The 24,002-nt window shown below is 40.1% G+C and overlaps 1 protein-coding gene and 1 long non-coding RNA gene across 5 annotated transcripts in view; one reads left to right on the top strand and one right to left on the bottom strand.

Moving 5' to 3' along the window:
• The window catches only part of ANKHD1 (ankyrin repeat and KH domain containing 1), a 115,979-nt gene extending 99,548 nt beyond the window's left edge, over positions 1-16,431 (bottom strand). For all 4 annotated transcript variants that reach the window (XM_007194088.3, XM_007194089.3, XM_007194090.3 and 1 more), the window contains exon 1: positions 15,987-16,431. In XM_007194088.3, coding sequence (XP_007194150.1) covers positions 15,987-16,271 — 285 coding nt within the window. In that variant the 5' untranslated portion in view covers positions 16,272-16,431. The remainder of the gene's footprint in view (positions 1-15,986) is intronic.
• Positions 16,432-16,800: 369 nt separating this feature from the next.
• LOC130707257 (uncharacterized) overlaps positions 16,801-24,002 on the top strand; it is a 34,329-nt gene continuing 27,127 nt past the window's right edge. The window contains exon 1 of the long non-coding RNA XR_009007162.1: positions 16,801-17,101. This is a non-coding gene — a long non-coding RNA (uncharacterized LOC130707257). The remainder of the gene's footprint in view (positions 17,102-24,002) is intronic.

The following is a 24,002-nucleotide window of genomic DNA, read 5'->3' as shown; positions in this document are numbered from 1 at the left end:
TACTACAATAAGTTCAGGTGAAAGATGATGGCTTGATTTACAGCAGAAGCAGTGAGAATACAGAGAAAGAGACAAACAAGATGCTAAGAAAGAACCTACAGGACTTAGTACCTGTTTGGATGTGTGTGGTAAGAGATAGCAGATGCAAGCTTCAAGGTTTCTGACTACACTGACTAGTTTTAGGGCAATGCAATTTACAAAGGTGGGGTGGGGAAGGGATAGGGGTAGAAGGGGAAGGGATGAGTTCAGTTTTAGAATTGTGAATCTGAGATGTTTATGGAACGTACATACAGTAGGCAGTAGGAAGGGCTCTTAGCAGACTGCTAAAATAAGTGAGAGAGGGAAGCCACACGCATATCTAAGAGAAGAATGCTCCTGTGAGAGCCAACTGCAAATGCCAAAGGCTCTGGAGCAGGACATGCTTGGAGAGTTTATAGAACATAATGAAGCAGTTGTGGTTTTGCTCAAATATCTTATGCTGATGAACTTTGTATCCTTTCATTTTAAATCATTGCCCCTTTAAACCTGTCACTTAAAGTCCATCAAACTCCTGAAGTAAGACATCCAAACATCAACCTTTATAGTGATCATCCAACTAACACAGGGCAATGATCCATATATTGAGTTTAGGATCTTGGACTGTCACAAGACTAGGAAAATATTAAATGAGGTGATGCAATTAAGGTACACATGCCTAGAACACATACTCAAATACAATTTGTTATTATGTAAAACTAGTTTAGAAGGGCAAATATAATTTGAATAAATAATTTACCTTGTTTTCACATTCTATGAAATGTTCACGTTCCTGAAAAGCCTAATGTCTTTAAGGGCAGGGACCACATTTTTTCATCTTTGTAATCCCAAAGCCCAGCACTAAGCTTAACAAATAGTAGATTCTAGTTAAATTATTGTGGAATCTACCCTACGATACCAATCAGAATTCTTAAACGGAGTGCCAAGGACTCTAATCTCTGAAAGATATAATTTTATTATGCATGATGTCTGTTCACGAAAAAGAGGCCCTACCCCAAACTAAACACTGATTTTCCTCTGTAGAGAATGAGAGCATGCTTTCAACAGATTAACAAGGAGATAATACATAGTAGTAAGTACTTTTGATACTGTTATCATATTATTCAAAATTTTGTTGGGGGGGTGGTAATAGGTCAAATACATGCACCTGATGTAAGTATAGCCTTAAATAATGGTCTCTTCAACCTAAAAGAAAATAAACTTTTCTTTGTTAACTTGTCAGTCAAGTCTCAAGCAAAACAGGTACTAAAATATAGTACAGATTCTCACTATTCAGAGTCAAAATAACTAGTAAATTAAAATAATTGGGACCGGGGGCTTCCCTGGTGGTGCAGTGGTTGAGAATCTGCCTGCCAATGCAGGGGACACGGGTTCGAGTCCTGGTCTGGGAAGATCCCACATGCCACGGAGCAACTGGGCCCGTGAGCCACAATTACTGAGCCTGCGCGTCTGGAGCCTGTGCCCCGCAACAAGAGAGGCCACGATGGTGAGAGGCCCGCGCACCGCGATGAAGAGTGGTCCCCACTTGCCGCAACTAGAGAAAGCCCTCGCACAGAAACGAAGACTCAACACAGTCATAAATAAATAAATAAATAAATAAAAGAACGTGAATTTCTAAAAAAAAATAAAATAAAATAAAATAAATAAAAAATGTGTTAAAAAAAAAAAAATAATTGGGACCATTTGAGCAGTAACATCCAAGATTTGTTTTTGCAATTTAATCACACAGGTGATAACACTGGCTTGGGTGTCAAGCTAATTGTGTGTTACTCAAATATTGAATTCTCACCTCCTAAGCAATTGTTAGAAGATACTAGATGCAAAAACTCTAGTTGCTATGTTTTATATTTTATTCCACTTATCCATTTGTTTATTATCCTGGAAAAAGAAATTCTGTCCATATTCTTCTTGCAAGCTATATATAGTCCACATCAGATGTACTTAGACTACAACTACCCAAACTAATCACCTCCTCCCTCTTCAGTTTTGTCTCCTCTCAAACATGTATCCAGGCTTTGTCAGGGAGGGGATGCATAAACAAACAAACAAACACTACAACAACTTCCTCTTCTGGTAGCCTAGCAAACACAGGTTTAAATCATAAGAGTTCCCAACCATCCACCTTCAGTGTATACAAGAGGGGCGGAAATTTCAAGAAATGGAATATTATTAATGGAGATGGGGTGGTTTTCGTGTGTGACCACAAATTCTGTACCATATAAAATACCCTCTATTATACCTCTTCTGAAGACCAGATGAAGAGCACAAACATATCCAGTAACCCAGAATAGCCAAAAGAATCTTAAAAAAAAACAAAATTGGAAGACTTACACTTCCCAATTTCAAAACTTACTACAAAAAACTACAGTAATCAAGACAGTATGGAACTGGCATGAGAAGACATATAAAACAGTGGAATAAAATAGAAATAAACACTCCAGAAATAAACCATCACATTTAAAGTCAACTGATTTTTGAAAAGGGTGTCAAGACAATTTAATGGAGAAAGAAATATCTTTTCAACAAATGGTGCTGGGACAATTGGATATCCACATTCAAAAGAATGAGGTTAGATCTCTACCTCACATCTTATATAAAATCTCAAAATGGATCAAAGACCTAAATATAAGAGCTAAAAGTATAAAACTCTTAGAAAAAAAGAAGAAAACAGGTGTAAATCTTCATAACCTTGGATTACGCAATGGTCTCTTAGACATGACACCAAATGCACAAGCAACAAAAGAAAAAATAGTTAAATATAAAAATTGGGCCCAACCAAAATTTAAAATTTAATGGCACAGGACTTCCCTGGTGGTGCAGTGGTTAAGAATCTGCCTGCCAATGCAGGGTACATGGATTCGAGCCCTGGTCCAGGAAGATCCCACATGCCACAGAGCAACTAAGCCCGTGCGCCACAACTACTGAGCCTCCGCTCTGGAGCCCGCAAGCCACAACTACTGAGCCCGTGTGCCACAACTACTGAAGCCCGCACGCCTAGAGCCCATGCTCTGCAACGAGAAGCCACTGCAATGAGAAGCCCACACACCACAACGAAGAGTAGCCCTTACTCACTGCAATTAGAGAAAGCCCGTGTGCAGCAATGAAGACCCAACACAGCCAAAAATAAATAAATAATTTATTAAAAGACTTAAAAAAATCAAATTTAATGGCACAATCAAGAAAGTGAAAAGATGGCCCACAGAAAGGGAGAAAATATTTCCAAATCATGTATCTGATAAGGGACTGGTATCCAGAATACATGTTTTTTCCTAAAAACAAACAACAAACATGATTCAACAATAAAAAGACAACCCAACCAAGAAATGGGAGAAAGATCTGAATAAACATTTCTCCAAAGACATACAGATGGACAACAAGCACATGAAAAGATGCTCAACTTCATTAGTCATTGGGGAAATGCAAATCAGAGTCACAATGAGGTAAAACTCCAGGGGCTTCCCTGGTGGTGCAGTTGTTAAGAACACGCCTGCCAGTTCAGGGGGCACGGGTTCGAGCCCTGGTCTGGGAACAGCGCACATGCTGCGGAGCAGCTAAGCCCGCGAGCCACAGCTACTGAGCCTGCGCTCTAGAGCCCACAAGCCACAACTACTGAGCCCACGTGACACAACTACTGAAGCCCACACGCCTAGAGCCCATGCTCTGCAACAAGAGAAGCCACCACGAGAAACCTGCGCACTGCAATGAAGAGTAGCCCCTGCTCGCCGCAACTAGAGAAATCCCGCACACAGCAACAAAGACCCAAGGCAGCCAAAAATAAATAATAAATTTATTTTTAAAAAAAACAAAAACAAAAAACAACCAAAAACTCCATACCCACTAGCATGGCTATTTAAAAAAAAAAAAAATGTTAGCAAGGATGTGGAAAAATTGGAACCTTCATACACTGCTGGGAATGTAAAATCATGCAGTTGCTACAGAAAACAGCCTGGTGGTTTCTCAGAAAATAAAACAAGAGTTATAATATGATCAAGGTTTCACTCCAAGGTATACACTCAAGGGAACTGAAAAGATATCGTCATAAAAAACTTGTACACAAATGTTCATAATATCATTATTTACAACAGTCAAAATGTGGAAATAATCCAAATATCATCAACCAATGAACAAAATGTGGTATATCCACAAAACATATTATCCAATTTAGTACTGATACATGATACAACATGTAGAAATCTTGAAAACAATATACTAAGTGAAAGAAGTGAGGCACAAAAGATCACATATTGTATGATTCCATTTATATGAAATGCCCAGACTAGGCAAATCCAGTGAGACAGAAAATAGTGATTACCAAAGGCTGCAGGGACAGCAGAATGGGAAATGCCTGCTAATGGGTACCAGGTTTTGTTTGGGGGTGATGAAAATTTTTTTAGATAGATAACGGTGAAGGTTGCACAACTTTTTGAATGTGTTAAAAAAACCACTGAATTGTACAATTTAAAGAGTGAATTCTATATTATGTGAATTCTATTTCAATTTTTTTAACTTTGGGAATTTGAATTTGAAAAATACTTTGGAAATTTATTAAATTTCCTATTTTGATAAATGCACTGTGGTTATGTAAGAGAATGCCTTTGTTGTTAGGGAAGATACACTAAAGAATTTAAGGGTAAAAGAGACAGGATGCATGCAGTCTACTTTCAAATGATTCAGAAAATAAATTACTTGTCTGTCGAGAGAGAGAGGAATGGGACAAAATGAACAAAATTGGTCTGTCTAGATAAAGGATATATGGGAGGAGTTCTTTGTACTACTCTTGCAACTTTCCAGTAAGTTTGAAATTATATCAAAATAAAATGTAGCAAAAAAAAGAGAGAATGTATCCAATATAATTGGACTACTGCCCCTTTGGAGATTTGCTCTTTGATAATGACAGTCTGTGTCACATATGTTACTGAATTTATCAACTGCACAATTTTTAAAAGGCCAAAATAGAAATGTAGAGATTTAGCAGAATAGGTAAACACCAGGAGAAAATCAATTAGAAGCTGATAAGTGCTGGAAGTACTTTCAAAGTGTACCACTCAAAGTATCAACTGACACGGCCAAACCTTTACTTTCTGACTCAGATTTCATAAAATGCCTATGTGAAAACTTTTAAATTCTACATCATTAAAGAAAATACTACAGGTTCATTTATCTAGACTTAATACCAGATTGAGACAATTTTTCCAAAATGGAACTCATCCCATCTCTAGTGATAAAAAGGATAAAAAGTATTCTTCCTAGCATTTAATCAACATGTGAAGCATCATGATCAATCACAAATTAGTCAATATGAGGGCAAACAGGGAAAAAATAACGATTATATTACAGAAACATCTACTTAGGGACTTCCCTGGTGTTCAGTGGTTAAGACTTCGCCTTCCAACGAAGGGGATGCGGGTTCGATACCTGGTCAGGGAGCTAAGATCCCATGTGTTTCGTGGCCAAAAAACCAAAACATAAAACAGAAGCAATATGGTAACAAATCCAATAAAGACTTAAAAAAAAAGAAAAGAAAAAAGAAACATCTACTTAGAGCACAGTATTCCATGTGAACTGGGTTCAATGGCTTCAGGGAGGACATCAGTGAGTGCTCAGTCTCTTCCTGTCATAGAAGCTTTCAAATGTTTTGTCAGTCTCAAGCTTTTTGATTTGCTAATATCTACTGTGGTGAAACAATTATGTAAGATTTGTATTCAAACTTGTTCTCATAAAGCAATCTATAGATTCAATGCAATCCCTATCAAAATCCCACAGCATTTTTTACATAAATACAAAGACCCATCCTAAAATTCACGTGGAATCTCAAGGAACCCTGGCTAGTCAAACAATCTTGAAAAAGAAGAACACAGTTGGAGGATTAATACTGCTTGACTTCAAAACTTACTACTAAAGCTACAGTAATAAAAACAGTGAGATACGAGCATAAAGTCAGACATATAGACCAATGGAATACAACAGAGAGCCCAGAAAAAACCCTCCCATATATGATCAATTAATTTCAACCAAGATACCAAGACCATTCAATGGAGAAATTACAGTCTTTTCAACAAGTGGTGCTGGAAAAACTGGATATCCACAAGCTAAAGAATGAAGTTAGATGCTAACCTTACACCAAAAACAAAAGTTAACTCAAAATGGCTCAAAGACCTAAATGTAAGAGCTAAAAGGATAAAAATTCTTAGAAGAAAACATTGGGAAAAAATCTTCATGACATAGGATTTGGCAACAACTTTATGTATATGAAACCAAAAGCACAGACAATAAAAGAAAAAACCAGATAAACTGAACTTCATCTCAACTTAAAACCTTTTAAGCACGAAAGGACAACAGAGTAAAAAAGGCAACCAATGGAATGTGAGAAAATACGTGCAAATTATACGTATTATACATATGATAGGGATTAATATCCAAAGAACTCCTACAATTAAACAATGAAAAAACAACCCAATTAAAAATGGGCAAAGGGGGAATTCCCTGGTGGTCCAGTGGTTAGGACTTGGCGCTTTCACTGCAGGGGCCCAGGTTCAATCCCTGATCAGGGAACTAAGATCCCACAAGCTGGGCAGTGTGGCCAAAAAAAAAAAAAAAAAAGAGGCAAAGGATTTGAATAGACATCTCTCCAAAGACGATACACAAATGGCCAACAAGCACATGAAAAAGATGTTCAACATCATAACCACACCCATTAGGATGGCTATTCTCAAAAACAGAAAACAAGTATTGGCTAGAATATGGAGAAATCAGAATCCTTGTGCTTTGCCAGTGGGAATGTAAAATGGTACGGCTGCTATGGAAAACAGTATGGTGGTTCCTCAAAAAATAAAAAATAGAATTAACAGATGATCCAGCAATCCCACTTCTGGGTATATACCAGAAAAGCAGCAATAGCAGGGACTTGAACAGGTATTTATACACCTATGTTCACAGCAGCATATTCACACCACCCAAAAGGCAGAGAAGCAATCCAAGGGTCCATCAACAGATGAATGAATAAACAAAATACGGTATACACATACAATAGAATAGTATTCAGGGCTTCCCTGGTGGCGCAGTGGTTGAGAATCTGCCTGCTAATGCAGGGGACACGGGTTCGAGCCCTGGTCTGGGAAGATCCCACATGCCACGGAGCAGCTGGGCCCGTGAGCCACAATTGCTGAGCCTGCGCGTCTGGAGCCTGTGCCCCGCGACGGGAGGGGCCGCGATAGAGAAAGGCCCGCGCACCGCGATGAAGAGCGGTCCCCGCACCGCGATGAAGAGTGGCCCCCGCTTGCCGCAACCGGAGAAAGCCCTCGCACGAACCGAAGACCCAACACAGCCAAAAATAAATAAATAAATAAATAAATAAATAAATAAATAAGAAAATCCTTTAAAAAAAAAAAAAAAAAAGAATAGTATTCAGCTAAGTATCACACATGCTGCAAACATGGATGAACCTTGAAGGCATTATGCTAAGTAAAATAAGCCAGTCACAAAAAGTAGAAAAACTGTATGATTTCACTTGAGATACCTAGAGTAGTCAAAATCATAGAGAAAGAAAGCAGAACTGTGGTTGCTAACGGGCTGAAGAAGGGAGGACAGGGCATTACTGTTTAATGGGTACAAAGTTTCAGTTTTGGAAGATGAAAAAGTTCTGGAGATGGCTGGTGGTGATGGTTGCACAACAATGTGAATGTACTTAAAACCACTTTAAAATGCTTAAAATGGTAAATTCTGGACTTCCCCAGCGGTCCAGTGGTTAAGACTTTGCACTTCCACTGCAGGGGGCGGGGGTTCAATCCCTTGTTGGGGAATTAAGATCCCACATGCCACATGGCATGGCCAAAAAAAACAGGTAAATTTTATGTTATGTATATTTTAACACATTTTAAAAAATGGTTAAAATGGTAAAATTTTGTTATCCTTGTTTTACCACAATTAAAAAAAATTGTTCTCAACCTAACTGTCCTCATTACAAAGCATCAAAACTTGACAATTTAATAAACTGTTCTCCTGTTCAACTCTTTGTTTCTTGGGGCTAAACCCTGGGAGTGTACTTGCCTTTTTCTTTTCAAAATTGCAAACTAACGCAGTGAATCAAACCACTAGGATACAGTGGGACATCTACTTTAAAAAAACAAACAAACAAACAAACTCTTTCTACTAATGAAAACATCATCCATTAAGGGAAAAACTTTGTGAGAACAGAAGGATGTATAGGGGAGGAAGAGCAGAATGTGTTCTTTGACAAACTGTTGCTAAATCTCAGCTTATCAAATAAAAAAAAGCTTTATATACAACTTTACTTTCCTCCTGATTTAGGTAAAGTTGACCAGAAAAAAGGTAAACCAGTCAATCATCATAAGGCAAATGATCTTTATTCATAGGAACCATACACTGTAAGTAACTACCAATAGAATAGCACACAGATTTTAATTTTCACAAATTAAAATCAATGTTTCCCATAGTGGCAAAGGTGCAAAGTTGGGTATATGCCTTCCTATATTGGTACTTCTAATATTTCTTAATTCTCTTAAAATGAATAATAATAAGACCTAGACTTTCCGAGTTTAAGTGCAATTACAAAATTACCTTAAAGTAGTGTTCCTCCAATACTCAATAGCACACCTTTGACTGCCTTCTTCTTTTTTTTTTTTAATTATTTTTTTTTAATTAATTTATTTATTTTTATTTTTGGCTGCATTGGGTCTTTGTTGCTGCATGCGGGCTTTTCTCTAGTTGCCACGAGCGGGGGCTACTCTTCCTTGTGGTTCGTGGGCTTCTCATTGGGTGGCTTCTCTTGTTGCAGAGCACGGGCTCTAGGCGTGTGGGCTTCAGTAGTTGTTGCACTTGGGCTCAGTAGTTGTGGCTCGCGGACTCTGGTGTGCAGGCTCAGCAGCTGTGGAGCACGGGCTTAGTTGCTCTGCAGCATGTGGGATCTTCCCAGACCAGGGCTCGGACCCGTGTCCCCTGCACTGGCAGGCGGATTCTTAACCACTGCACCACCAGGGAAGTCCCTGACTGCCTTCTTAATATATTGATTGATCTACATGGCAGTCACCAATTTCATAATATAAAAGTTTTCCAACAGGGTCAACTACGGATTAAATGCTAGTTTGAGAAGGCATTTCCTAAGCAACTAATTAAATTCATGAATCAGAAGAGAAACAGTCAGCAGGACAATATAGCAGTTAAGATAACTATAACGGGAGTCACATAACCTACTTTCTACTATAAATTAGCTGTGTGATCCTGAGCAAGTCATTCAGATCAATGGTTCCCAGACTGTTGAGGCTTTACCCAGAGTCCTAACATGAACTTTCCAATTTGATATTTTGTCAAACACGGATATTTAAAAAATTAATTTCATAATAGTTGGAAGGGCATTATCTCAAGATAGAAACAAGTGAGAGGACTTCCCTGGTGGCGCAGTGGTTAAGAATCCACCTGTCAATGCAGGGCACACGGGTTCGAGCCCTGGTCCAGGAAGATCCCACATGCCGTGGAGCAACAAAGCCCCTGCGCCACAACTACTGAGCCTGTGCTCTAGAGCCCGCAAGCCACAACTACTAAGCCCATGTGCCACAACTACTAAGCCCATGTGCCACAACTACTGAAGCCCGCACACCTAGAGCCCGTGCTCCCTAACAAAGACAAGCCACCGCAATGAGAGGCACATGTAATGCAACGAAGAGCAGCCCCCGCTGGCCTCAACTAAAGAAAGCCCGCACACAGCAACGAAGACCAAACGCCGGCAAAAATAAATAAATAAAATAAATAAATTTTAAAAAATCATTGTTATTAAAAAAAAGAAAAAAGTGGGAAAAGACAGCTTTATGAGAAATTCACTGCATTATCCTTACTTTTCTCATTTCACTATAGATCTATGAAAACTTCAATAGGGATTAAGCAAGCATTTATTGGAGACACAGCATTGGCAACCAAAAACTTTGCCTAGTTCTTAATCAGAAGAAGCAAAATAGCAGCATGAGTTCTGGATTCAAATCCTAGCTTTACCACTTACTAGCTGTATAACATTTTAACCATTTTTTTGTTTTTTTGTTTTTTGGATTCATCATTTCTCTGAACCTACACTTATGCATCTATAGAAATGTAGATAATACCTACTTCAAAGGGGTGTTGAGTGATTAAACAAAATAACCAAAATATATAGTATGGTACTGGAATATAATAAGCATTCAATAAATGGTAGCAGTTACCTAAAAATGAGATGAAATAGGATTATCACCAGGATTCTATGACTTTGCAGACAAGCAACAGGAGAGGAAAATTGTAAATAATAAGGTCCAAGAAGATAGATATATTGGAACAGTTCATTTATAGTGGATTGAAAAAAAAAAAGAAAAAGAAAGAAAAGAATTTATTTTATTTCTTAAAACTTTGGTTCTGTAGGAAGGTAAATTTGGGCAAAAAAAAAAAAAGTAGACACCTCATTTCTCTTCTTTTTCCTTGCCAACTCAAGACTAATACTTTTTAAAAACTGCTATTCTATTTATCTTAACTCTCATTGAATCAGAAGGCCAGAATTGATTTTCAGAGGTCATCACTGTACTACCAGATAGGCTCAGAAAAGAATGTGCTTAAACTCATCTCCAATGCTACATTCTTAACATGTTTTATCACTTTTGATTAGATAAAAAGTCTAAATTCTTCTCAAATTCACCATTTAAAAATCTCACATGAATAGTATGTTATCTTTTGTATAACAATGGGGAAAATAAAACTACATATTTGTATTTCCGTAAAGAAATTCTGAAAGGACATTAAGACATTAAAAGTGTAAAGGGCAGGGGACTTCCTGGTGGTGCAGTGGTTAAGAATCCGCCTGCCAATGCAGGCGACAGGGGTTTGAGCCCTGGTCCAGGAAGATCCCACATGCCGCGGAGCAACTAAGCCCATGCGCCACAACTACTGAGCCTGCACTCTAGAGCCTGTGAGCCACAGCTACCAAGCCTGCGAGCCACAACTACTGAAGCTCATGTGCCTAGAACCTGTGCTCTGCAACGAGAAGCCACTGCAATGAGAAGCCAACGCACTGCAACGAAGAGTAACCCTGCTCTCTGCAACTAGAGAAAGCCCGTGAGCGGCAACAAAGACTCAACGCAGCCGAAAATAAATAAATAAATAAAAATTTAAAACTGTAAAGGGCAGGATCCTTGGGAGCAGGAGTAAGGTCAAGACTTTTTACTGTATCTGCCTTTATATTAGTCTTATGAACTATACAAATGTAAATCACCTAGGAAAATGTACTAAATAATAACCAAAAGAAAACCTCTACATACTTCGAGTTTCACAAAAAGGTTATCCTCTACCCATACCTAATCAACTCTGTTTCGACCCACCATTCATATAACCAAACTCACCAACGAATCATTTTATGTAAAGTCTTAAGGCTTTATAGAATGAAACTTGTGCAAGGCTGATGCTCATGCGATATAAAAAATTGTTACACGGGCTTCCCTGGTGGCGCAGTGGTTGAGAGTCCGCCTGCCACTGCAGGGGACACAGGTTCGAGCCCTGGTCCGGGAAGATTCCAGATGCCGCGGAGCAACTAAGCCCGGGCGCCACAACTACTGAGCCTGCATTCTAGAGCCCATGAACCACAACTACTGAGCCCATGTGCCACAACTACTGAAGCCTGCATGCCTCGAGCCCAAGCTCTACAACAGGAGAGCCCACCGCAATGAAGGGCCTGTGCACCGCAGCAAGGAGTGGCTCCTGCTCGCCACAACTAGAGAGAGCCCGCTCGCTTCAGTGAAGACCCAACGCAGCCAAAAATAAAATAAATTAAATAAATAAATTTAAAAAAAAATTGTTACAGTAATAACATGTAATTTTTCCTTCAATCGACATTTTCACGTCTCCAAAATTTGCTCACTAGAATGCAAAGGTATATTTCCTATTTTATCACTACTGATGATAATTTATGGAGTAAAGCCTTTCTACCTTGAACAAAGTCCCCATAAAGGATTTTTAGAAATTCATTTTCATGGACAATAAATGAATTTTTCAAAAACAATATAGCATTTTAAGTTTCCTAAAATTATATATTTACCATGGAAAATTTATAACATTAAACCTGTTCGGGGCTTCCCTGGTAGCACAGTGATTAAGAATACGCCTGCCAATGCAGGGGACACGGGTTCGAGCTCTGATCCGGGAAGATCCCACATGTCACGGAGCAACTAAGCCCGCCTGCCGCAACTACTGAAGCCTTCGCGCCTAGAGCCCATGCTCCGCAACAAGAGAAGCCACCGCAATGAGAAGCCCGCACACCGCAATGAGGAGTAGAACCTGCTCAACACAACTAGAGAAAGCCCCCGCAGCAACGAAGAACCAACACAGCCAAAAATAAATAAATAAAATAAAATAAATTTAAAAAAAAACAAAACACCTGTCCGTACCCTCTTTCAATTTCTCTCTTGTTCAGGTTATAAGCGTAAGCCCTGAGATGCTATTAAAAGCAGTGACTCACCTTGTTTACCTGAACTTTGAATACAGAGTATTCATGACAAAATTGCCATCCCAGATAAGAGTGGGCCTCTAGACAAGTGGTTCTCAACCAGGGGTGATTTTGCCCCCCAAGACATTTGGCTCTGTCTAAGGACATTTTTAGCTGTCACAGCTGGGTGGGTTTTACTGGCATCTAGTGAGTAAACGCCAGGGATGCTGCTAAAGCACAGGAGAGCCCCTCACAACAAGGTATTATCTGGCCCCAAATGTCGATATGTTGCTGTTGAGAAACTTTGCTCTATCTAGATAGTAGGTCATAAGTAACCCTAAAGGAAATGATCCATCTCCTATTAGAGAAAATCAGAATGGACCCTCTGTATGGCCTGTGCTTTTGACTCTTTAAAATAATCTTCAGGAAAAAAAAAAAATCCCTACAAAGCTTTTGTTATAATTTGCTATAAAATGTTGTACACAATTTCCATGTGCTTTTACCTAATTGTAAATATAGCACCTGTATCAAGATAAGAAAAAATCCTCAGCAATGTTTTCTAATTGGATATCTATCTTTTAAGTGTGTATATGAACATGTATACATATACATATAGGCCTATATAGGCCTGGAAATTTTTCTAAAATAAAAATTTCAATACTGGTTATCTCTGAAGAGTGGGATTTGAAGGGTCAGTACGGGTGAGGAGAACTTTTACTTTTCATCTTATATCTACTATCTACACTGTTGAACTTTTTTACCATAGGACTATATTACTTTTATAATTTTAAAAAGAAGATGTCACACACATATACATACAGTATATGCATACATTAAGACAAAAAATTAAAGATCATAAACCTCACCAAAATCCTTTCTTTAGGAATTTTATTTTCCTTTTACCTTACTTAAAAAAAAAATACAAATCTAAAGTTAACATTTAAAAATAGATTTTTAAAGAATTTTCAACCTGACTTCTATTCTGAAAAATGGGTACATTTCAAAAGAATCCAATGCAAGTTCTGACTCTTCTATTCAAGGACTTGGACAGCTAAGGAACATGCTCAGCATGCCTGAAGAAATACAAAACAGGTATTCACCCCAATGTTTAAAACAACAAGAACCAAAGACCCCAAATTGTGACATTCCCTAAGCTAGCACAATTCTAATATAAAAAATTTACAAAAAGATCCAAGCCCCTTCTTCAAACTAAAAGGTGTTTTGACTTAGCCAGCAAGGGAAAGCACCTTGTTTTTTCTCAGCTGTAGGCTCTGATAATGAATAGAAAAGAGGTCCTTAAAGTATCTACATTTCTGTATACCAAATGTATAGAATTTCAACTAACTCTAGAGCAAATGCACTAGGCCTCCACATTTCTTACTCATTTCTCACCTAGTCCTGCCCCATTCGGGGAACAAGACAAACTTCGCTCTCAAACTACAAACCAACCCATCTCTCTGAATGTCTACATTCTAAATACTTGGTTCTAAAACATCTAGGTATGATGAAAATAAAGATTCTATTATTATTCATCAAATGCCAGTTAGGTGAGTGTTTTTTGAAGAATATTATTTATGGTCTTTTCACACTGGAAATTCAAAGTTAATAATATGGGAGAAGACACTCATCTTGTCAGAGAGAAAAGACAATCCAAGAAATTTGCTTGGGAAAAAAAGGTCATTTCACTCACAAAGGTATAGACTATATCCTACCACACATATACAACAGACACTAGATATTCCAGGAATTTCTTCTCCATGTTATATGGATGCGTGAACAAGCCTCATATAAATGGTTATTTCAAAAGCTCATTTACCCAGATATAACACATGAGCCCACAGAGTTAGAAATTCATAACTTTGGAAGCTCACTAGCACTCTACCTCTGAAGAAATTTAAGAATACTACTGAAGTAAAAACAAGTGTGTGATGTTTCATCTCATCAATGACAATTATGCAAAAATGGTCCAGAAAATCAAGGACATCATCCTTCTCTCACATTCAGACCAAAGCAAACCTTTTCAGTCTCTCTTGGAAGTTTCAAAGAAAAATGGACTCTAATCTTTAGAGCCTAAAGATATTCCCACTTTATTTCCTAGGTAAAAGGTAAATGTGTTCTAGGTTCATCTCTCATCAATTTTCATTCAAAGTCTAAATGAAAGCCTTCCACAAGCCCAGGAGTGGAAGTGCTCCAGAGTCTCTCCGTAACTGCCTACTCAAATAAAATCCTGTCCCACCTTGGCTTAGAAGTTATTTCTCTTATAGTGAAATTCAAAGATACAGATATTCAAGGAACTATCTCCTTTACAACCCACACAGTTTTTTCCAAAGCAAAATATTGGGGTTAGAATACACTAAGGTTTTAAATCTAAAGGAATTCCTGTTCAGACCAAGAATGGTAAGACTGTGCACTAAATGTATTCTACAACCCACAAATGCAGTGTCTCCTCATTCCTCTCAAATACAAAAGCCAGGATAGTTGTACATATATAGAAATCCCTGTACTTTAAGATCAACACTGGAGGTTAAAACATCATAGGGGATGAACCAGGCACCTTAGAACCAAAATAGAATACTCTGAGCACTTAGAACAATAGTCATCACAAGACAGTACTATAACCAAGCCAAAATCAAGGGAAAAAAGTGCAGATATAAAATATCTCCTTTTGCCCTAGAGCCCAAAAGTTGATGCCTACCATTCTAGGTTGCCTAGACCTAAAAAGGCCCAGTATACACCTAAGAGCTAAAAGAAACTAAGGGCCTGATAACAAATTCCCCTCACTGCAAAAGGTGTCCATACAGGGCCTCATCTTCTCCAAGCATAAAAATCTCCAGAGTTCAGCTATCCAGCTGTTGCGAAGCTCAAAGATGCACTGGAACTTTCTTTTCCTGTCTAACTTCACACAAAGTTCCAGGCGCAAGACCCACATGATTTTTCAGCGCAAAAGCAGAGAGCTCACCTGTCTCAAACTATAGAGTAGAATTAAGACCCCTCCTTAAACACACAAGTAAGGCATAAGGCAAACAATGTCCAACCCTGCAACTCTGAGGAGAGACACAGTACAGTGGCAATGCTCTTTAGGCAAGCCAGCTCTGTCTCTCTGTCTCTGTCTCACTCTCCCTCTCTCACCCTGACCCTCTGTCTCGCTCTCTCAGTACCAAGGGCAGGGACTCTGGCAAGACCCCGCCCCCCCCCCCCATCTCCAAAGCGGGGTGGGCGGGAGGTGCCCGAGGAGTCCCGGTTCCCGCGCGAAGCTCAGAGACCAAAGGATTCCCTATTGTGGGTCTATGGATGGTGACGGGAAGCAGTCCGGCTCAAGCCGCGGGCTGAAGAGTAAGCCGAGGGCGCACTAGGCCCGCACCGCTGCCACTGCCGCCATGGAGCCGATCGCTGTCAGAGAACGACTCCGCCTGGGCAGCGGGAGGGTGGCCCCGGCCCTGCGCCGGCCCAGAGAGAATTCGTGCCTCAAGCTGTGTGGGAGGCGGGGGTCCCCGAGCCGTACCTCGGACACCTCGTCCTCGTCGCTACCAGAGGCACCACCCCCGGTCCTCAGGACGGCAGCCGCCAACTTGAAATCCAGCGCCGCGTCCCCTCCGCTCGCACCGCTGCCGCCGCCACCGACTCCCGGAGCCGGCCCGGCCTCCCCAAAGAGTCTCACGGTGCGGATTCCCAGTCCGACCCCTCCCGGCGGAGGCGGCTCCGAGGCCCCGGCTGGGGCGGATCGCGGAGCCACTGAGTCAAGGTCCTCCTCAAAGGAGGTGCCGCCGCCTCCGCCGTCGGTCAGCATGGTTCTCACGCGGAGCCGGAGACGCTGCCGAGTCACTCGCGGCCGCGGCCACCGCCGCCGCCAATCCCGGGAACGAGAGAACCAGCAGGAGGAAGAAGCGTCTCCTTCCCCCCCGTCCCAGCAGCGCCACTAACTTCTCACTGCCTAACCTGCTGCCTCCCGCCCCCACACTCGCCACTGGCTGCAGCTCCCCAGCGGCTGCAGATCATTGGCCAAGGCGAGCCGTCGCTCAGACTCTTCGTCACGCGCCGCTCCCTGGCTCGCGGCCCCCAAGCTGCTTTGACCCGCGCAGGCCTAGGCGGTTGCGAACACCCGCCTCCTATTCCCCACGTGCCGACTTCCGGTCTTTTTCTATGTCTATTGGCCAGTCTCTCTGACTATCGCGTCACGACCTTAAAGTGGATTAGTTGGCCTTGTGGTCAGTCATAGTGACCCCTGACAATGGGAAACTTCATTGGCGACAGCAAGTGTCGGTCACTTGGTCACAGGACGTCGCGTGGTACAATTGGCCGGTAAGTGTACCATTCATCCCGCCCCCATCTGAGGTGACGGGAAAGGGTTGGGGAATTTCCACTCTTGATTAAAATGACGGCTGAGGTGACGACCTGCAAGAATTGGTGAGATTTGGAGTGAATTCACCCAGCGCTTAGTGAGACTCCTACGTCAATGGTGCACGAGGCGCGGAGGTAACGCAGTCCCCACCTGTCGCTCTCTGCCAGGCGCGGAGAGTTGCTGCACGCGGATTGGAGGGAAGAAGCTGTCAGTCTCAGCTAGGCTCCACCGTCCTGCCCGTCCCTGGTTGGAGGAGCGGCGCGTCAGTAACTAGAGAGGTAACCGCCTCTGGGACAGGAGGCTGAGTAAACTCTGCTTCTGGCTCTTTGGGCGGGAGTAGGGGGCTGGGAGAGACGATCGAGTGGGGCCGTTCCGGCTGAGTGCCTCCCGCCTTTCCGAGATGAGCGTAGCCCCCCGAGCTGAGGGAACCAGAGAGCTGCTGAGGATGACCGCCCGGAGGCGATTCGGCCAGCCCGTGTGCCAGGACGTGGCTGGGTGCGGCAGTTCTACAACCTGCGGGCGGGGTCGCCCCTCGGGGGCGCGTTCTCTTGCCTGTGGAAGGCGGCGGGCCTGAGGGCTGGACAGCGCCATGCCTCAGTACCGGGAACTGTCCCACGAAGGAGGGTGGGAAGGCCGTGGACAGCGCGCGGAATCACACCGCTGGGCTGAACGCAGTGGTTAAGAGTGCGTGCTCTGGAGCAATTTCGAGTTCTGGTGCCGCCGCTTATTTACTGTGTGACCTCCGGGCGTTAGTTGTTTAGTCTCTGTGATTTTCAGTTCGCCCGTCTGTAAAATGGGGGTAATATTAATACCTCCCTCACTGAGTTGTTGTTATGAATAAATGGTAATAACGTCAGGCGCTTAGCAAAGTGCCAAACTTACAGCAAAGACTAACTTTTTTTAGTTAGTCTTCCTTCAGGAGTCCTCCACCTGCCCCTGGCTCCTGCCAGCCACACTAATTGTTGTCTCTGTGATGCAAAACAAGGCTAGCTAAGGGGGTCTTCCCCCCTCAAAGGAGCTCTCTGTACCTCTGTTAGCTCTATCTCTCTATCGCCTTTGTCAATAAAGAGGGCTTTAAAAGAACTAATGCTCTAACTAATCCTACGATCAAAGATCGCAAGAAAGGCATTTGGGGAAGTTTGTATGGCAAATGTTCTTTGACCCTGAGAATGTCCATACGAGTTTAGCCAAGAGACATTGGCTAAAAGCAAAAGCTTTGGCATTGTCTACTCTCTTGCAACTTTAACAAAGGGCCTTGTATAGCTTGAGTGTGTAATTTTTAATATTTCACCTCCCTTGAACTGGAATCTGAAAATTCTACAAAAAATGATTTTTAAAATGACTTTAAAAATTGATTCTGCCAAGCATTTATTTAAAGAGCAATTCGAAGATTGTGAACATTTCTTTGGCTTGATAAATGCTCATTTTGGCATTTCACGTGTCAAAAAGAGACAGTTTTCTATGAGCAGAACATTTCAGGTAAATGTTCTTTCTAGATAATACATTGTAGAAAATGCGGGGAAAGTACCTTTTCTAGAAAACTACTTTGATGTCAATGCCATGTACACTGGCTTTAGTTAGAATTTGTGGAACTTAATTAGCTCATATCTTCAGTAGGCATGTGTGACTAGGTCACAACTCAAACTAATAGCGCCAACAAAAGAAACCCAGCACTGCCCAACCCACTTCAGAGCTGGATTATCCAGAATTGGTATGGCTACATCCTTAGGCAAAAACAGGTATTGACTGGTGCAACATTACAAAGGAACTGCTTGTCATTTCTACCACTATCACAAAAATAATTTCTGATGCAGCTACCTGAAAAAACTCTTTAAATTCATTACGTGAATCTCAAGGACAGAGAGAAAGGAAATCTGGATATATACATTTCCCCCAGTATATTTGAGAGAGAAAAATACACTCTCTACTCAGGCCCTAGCAACCAACCCCGAGTATAACTGGGAGTATAATGATCAAGCAGTGATCTTTGTTTCACCAGGACCTTTACCTAAGACACTTGTTTTCAGTAGTTTGACAGTCAGTATTGGAGTTAGGAACTCTCAATCTCCTAGATTTTGGTGACTGCTATATAGATTGTATGTTAAATATAATTTAATATTTCCATATATGCCACATTCATGTGGTTTTACAAATGTGAAAACTAATTGAGAAATCATCATATCAAGTAATACATTTGATGAATATATAAGGTCATACTCAATGTATTCAGTGTAAAATATCAATAAGTACTAATGTGATTTAGTGGGTAACCTTGGTTTTGATATATTATATATTAAGATGGTATTTACTACTGAAAGAAAAGTAATACACTGATTTTTCAAAGGCTGAATAAGTAGTGGAGCACAAAATCCCTCTTAAAAGTATATTTGTTGGAAATTAACATTAGAATAAAATGTTTTCCCACAGAAAACCAGTGGGAATATTTATTAGGGTCTAATTTAACGTGTTTCAAAGCACACTCTTCCTTCTGATCATCTTTCAGACAGGGAAGGAAAAAGGGAAACTGTATAGTCCAAGGCTTTTTTAAACTTTGGGGTAATAAAAGGCTTCATTCCTCATAAGAAATATGAGATTGACAACTAAATTGTAGATACAGGGAATTTAGCTACATGTAGTTCTTTTACACGCAACCTGCATTTTCTCAAGACATTTAATTTCTGCCTGTCAGTCCATCTCAGTTCAGCCCATCTATATAAGGAAAGAAGGATAAGTAAACCAACAAATTTGTTGCACTTGGATGTTATGTCATTTAACCTTTATAATAGCCCTATCAAGATTTCACCCATTTTACAGATAAGGAAATTGAAACTCCAAGAAGGTTATATAACTTGCCCAAACATATAAGGCCAGTATATTAAAAGGCTAGGATTTGAATTTATTTCTGCCTGATCCCAAAACCCATGCTCTTCCCACTATATCACGTTGATTCCTTGGTACCCTCAAAGGTAGAGGAATTTAATCAATCAGGTAAACTGATATAATACTTCAACCATTATATCTTTATAAACCTGCTAATTAGGACTCTAGGTAAATTATCCCTGACTGCCACCAAATTTGATATCTCTCTCTTTTGTAACAGTTGGAAACATTTAACTTAAAACTTATCTCCTGGTTTCTCCAACTATATTGTTAGTTTCTCAGACCATGTAATTTCACATTAAAAAATCTGAATACTTAATATATTCACATGGTTCACATTTCAAAAAGAATTTTAAAAATACGATGAAAGTAGTCCTTTTACTTTGTCCATTAAACACCCAGATCCCCTCTTATAAGCAAACCATGTTATCAGGTTTCTAAGTCCCCTTCTAGGAATGTTTATACATATATAAGCAATTTCGTACCTGTCTACTTTTTCCCTTTTTAACACAAATGGCAGCATACTATACACACTTCTGTATCTTGCTTTTTTCACCTAATATATTCTAGAGATATTCCATGTCAGTATATAAAGAGCTCTGTAATTCTTGTTTACTCCTTCATAGTATTCTGTTAACCAGGCATACTATAATTTATTTATCCAGTACTATAATGTTGAACATTTAGATTGTTTCAGTTTTTTTTTTTTGTAAAACAAACAGTGCTACAGATGTCTAACTTTCTAACCTACTCTCTATCCTCCAGGAAGTTCTGGGCACAACTTAGTTCAATTGAAAAACCATAAAATTGCAACCAGGCTGAAGGCTACCACTTATTTGAGCTATATTTGAATATACCTGCAAGATGTAGGAAGTGGGCATGTTTTAAAAAACAAGGAGCTATGCCTGCAGCTGGACTACCCCACCACATAGCCTAAGAAAATTATACCAAATTATTCAGAAAATTTACTGAGCCTACCTGAAAATGGGAAAAGTGTGTGTGTATATATATATATATATATATATATATATATATATATATATATATATAAAACTTCTAAAACTAACAAGTATATAAATACCTCTTGTGGTAGAATCACTCAGGTTCTCAACAATGGAGAGAGGAGAGAACAATTAATACCCATATTCATTTTCTTCCTTGGGGTTCTGTCAGGATTCCTTAGTCCTTGAATTGTTTAACAGAGGACAGCATGTCAAGGAGAATATGCAATAGGGTTGAGAGGAAGTAGGATTTGGTGGGAGGGTCTCTGAGTTGAGAATCAGAAATACCAAATCTACTTCAAGTGACGAGTATACTTCTGTGCGTGATGCTGTGCTCCTTGACCAAGAAAGTTTGTGTGTCCAGTTGACCTTTTGAGGTACACTTTAAAGGTACATAACTTAAGAGACATTCCATACCACAAAACATAGTCATCACTTTAAATCAAATATCATACATGTATGGAAAAAGTATGGTACGTTACATGTAAAACCAAGATGTTAATAGTAATTATCTTTGGGGTAATAGATTCGTACGGAGATTTATAAAATTATATTTTTCTTTTTTGAATATTTATATTTTCTAGGCTTTTCTTTTTTACTTTTCCACAGTGAACATATACTTTTTGTGTAATAAAAATTTTTTCAAATATTTCAGATTAGTTTTGCAATTTTTTCACATGTACATTCAACCAACATTGACTTAATTCCTGCTGCGTGCATGGCACTTTGCCAAGTCTTTAGAGAAAACATAAAAGAAGCAGAAGATAATGTACTTCTTTTCAGTTAAACTGATGCATATACTTATTGACTGATGATTAGGTAGATAAAATGCACGTGGGGATAATAGAGAACAGTCTTAACAGAAAGACAAATTCAAGACACTATAATAAACTATTTTGCAGTATTGAGTAGGTAGAAAGTAAAAGAAATCAAAATAGAGTAAGTTTATTTAGGAAAAAGCTTTGATTATTATCATTTTGAACTAGGAACTAACTGAGGGAAATAGAAGAGGTAAAGCCTTCCAAATGGAAAGGAATGGTTAAAAGAATAACTTGGTCAGTGCAGAGAAATCAGAAAGAGGATTAAAGAGAAATTTGGTTAAAGAAATGTTGAATACTGGACTGAGCGCTTTAAATTTCGGTTCGTAGTTATTGAAAAGCAAAGTTACCAAGATAAAAATTGTCAAAGGGAGATTACAACTTTTTGTTTTATTTTGTTTTGTTTGGGCTGCATTGTATGAGTTGGGATATGGAACAAGGAGGTACTGGAGTCTAGGAAACAAGCAGTCTTGCTGTTGTACTTAGGCCAGGTGTGAGGTAATGAAAGCCTGAATCAGGGGAGTGGCTATCAAAATGAGAGAATGGAACTGTCAGCAAGCATAAGAATCAGCATGACTTGGTGCCTGATGAAATGCGGGGAACAGTAGAGTTAGGAACAAAAGTTACTCGAGAGAAATCAATACAAACTTTCTGAAGCGAAATGTGGCATTATGTATCAAGATCCTTTCTTTAAATTTTTATTTCCTCCTATTAGAATGGCTAAAATCCAACGAACTGACAGTACCAATTGCCGGTGAGGATGCAAAACAACAGCAGCTCTCATTCATTGCTGATGAGAATGCAAAATGGTACAGCCATTCTGGAAAAGAGTTTGGAAGGTTCCTACAATGCTAAACATGGTCTTACCATACAATGCACAATTGCACTTCTAAGTATTTACCCATTGATTTGAAAACTTATATCCACATAAAATCCTGCATGGGGATGTTTATAGCAGCTTTCTTCATAATCATTGCTTCTGGAAGCAACCATGGTGTCCTTCAATAAATGAATGGGTAAACAAAGTGTGTTATAGCCATACAATGGAATACTATAAAAAGGAATGAGCTGTCAAACCATGCAAAGACAAAGATGAATTTCAATGCATATTGTGAAGTGAAAGAAGCCAGTTTGAAAAGGCCACGTATTGTATGATTCTATTTATATGACATTCTGGAAAAGGCAAAACTATGGAGATAGTAAACAGATCAATGTGCCAGGGGTTGAGGTGGGGGAAGAGTTGAATAGGTGAAGCACAGAGGATTTTTTAGGGTGGTAAAGTTCTGTATGATATTGTATTCTGTATGATACTGTAATAGTAGATACATGACACTATGCATTCGTCAAACCTATAGAACTTTACAGCACAAAGAGTGAAATTTAACGTATGAAAAAAAATTTTTTTAATCATTTAGTAGTCCAGGGGATCCCAGAATGGAATGCAGACTATGGCAAAGGAATCTAATTGTATCACAAATGTACAGAACAGGACTTCCCTGGTGGCGCAGTGGTTAAGAATCCGCCTGCCAGTGCCGGGGACACAGGTTCAAGCCCTGGTCCAAGAAGATCCCACATGCTGTGGAGCAACTAAGCCCATTTACCACAACTACTGAGCCTGAGCTCTAGAGCCTGCAAGCCACAACTACTGAGCCCAAGTGCCACAACTACTGAAGCCTGCACGCCTAGAGCCCATGCTCCACAACAAGAGAAGCCACCACAATGAGAAGCCCACTCACTGCAACGAAGAGTAGTCCCCGCTCGCCGCAACTAGAGAAAGTCCATGCGCAGCAATGAAGACCCAATGCAGCCAAAAATAAATAAATAAATAAGTTTATTTTTTTTAAAAATGTGTGAAACAACCTCACTGAAGGGAGTGAAGGAAAAATATACTGACCTACGTAACTTTGGAAATGAGTGGTGGCTCTAAGACTAAAGACAAAAGGAATAGCACATAAGCACTGTACTATGCTTGATCAAGTTGTTTCCCATGGAGATATGCATTAACAGTTCTGAAACCACTATGTATGTGTACTGGAACTGAACAATTATGTAAATGGATGACAGATTGTAGGAGCCTACTTTCTCACTGTTAGAGTGGGAGACTACAGATAAGCAAGGGGAATAGGCTAGAATGATCTGTGAGGTGATGGGTTAGAGCTGGAAACATGAGTATGAACTCATATTTAGTTTACTATTGTTACAAGTGGATATATGTAGAAATATGTATAGGTATGTATATATACACAAATTAGTATACACACATATTTTTTTTGTTCTGTCAGCTAGAAATGACATTCCAGTAGCAACATGCACACCTTATACTCCGGGTTTTTAATATCATTCTTCAATAAAAGGAACCATGGCTGGGCTTTCCTGGTGGCGCAGTGGTTGAGAGTCTGCCTGCCAGTGCAGGGGACACAGGTTCGAGCCCTGGCTGGGAAGGTCCCACATGCCGCGGAGCAACTAGGCCCATGAGCCAC

Source organism: Balaenoptera acutorostrata, chromosome 2, assembly GCF_949987535.1.
Source record: "Balaenoptera acutorostrata chromosome 2, mBalAcu1.1, whole genome shotgun sequence".
NCBI lineage: Eukaryota > Metazoa > Chordata > Mammalia > Artiodactyla > Balaenopteridae > Balaenoptera > Balaenoptera acutorostrata.
Note: the sequence above shows the minus strand (reverse complement) of the source record. Positions and strands in the feature narration are given on the sequence as shown.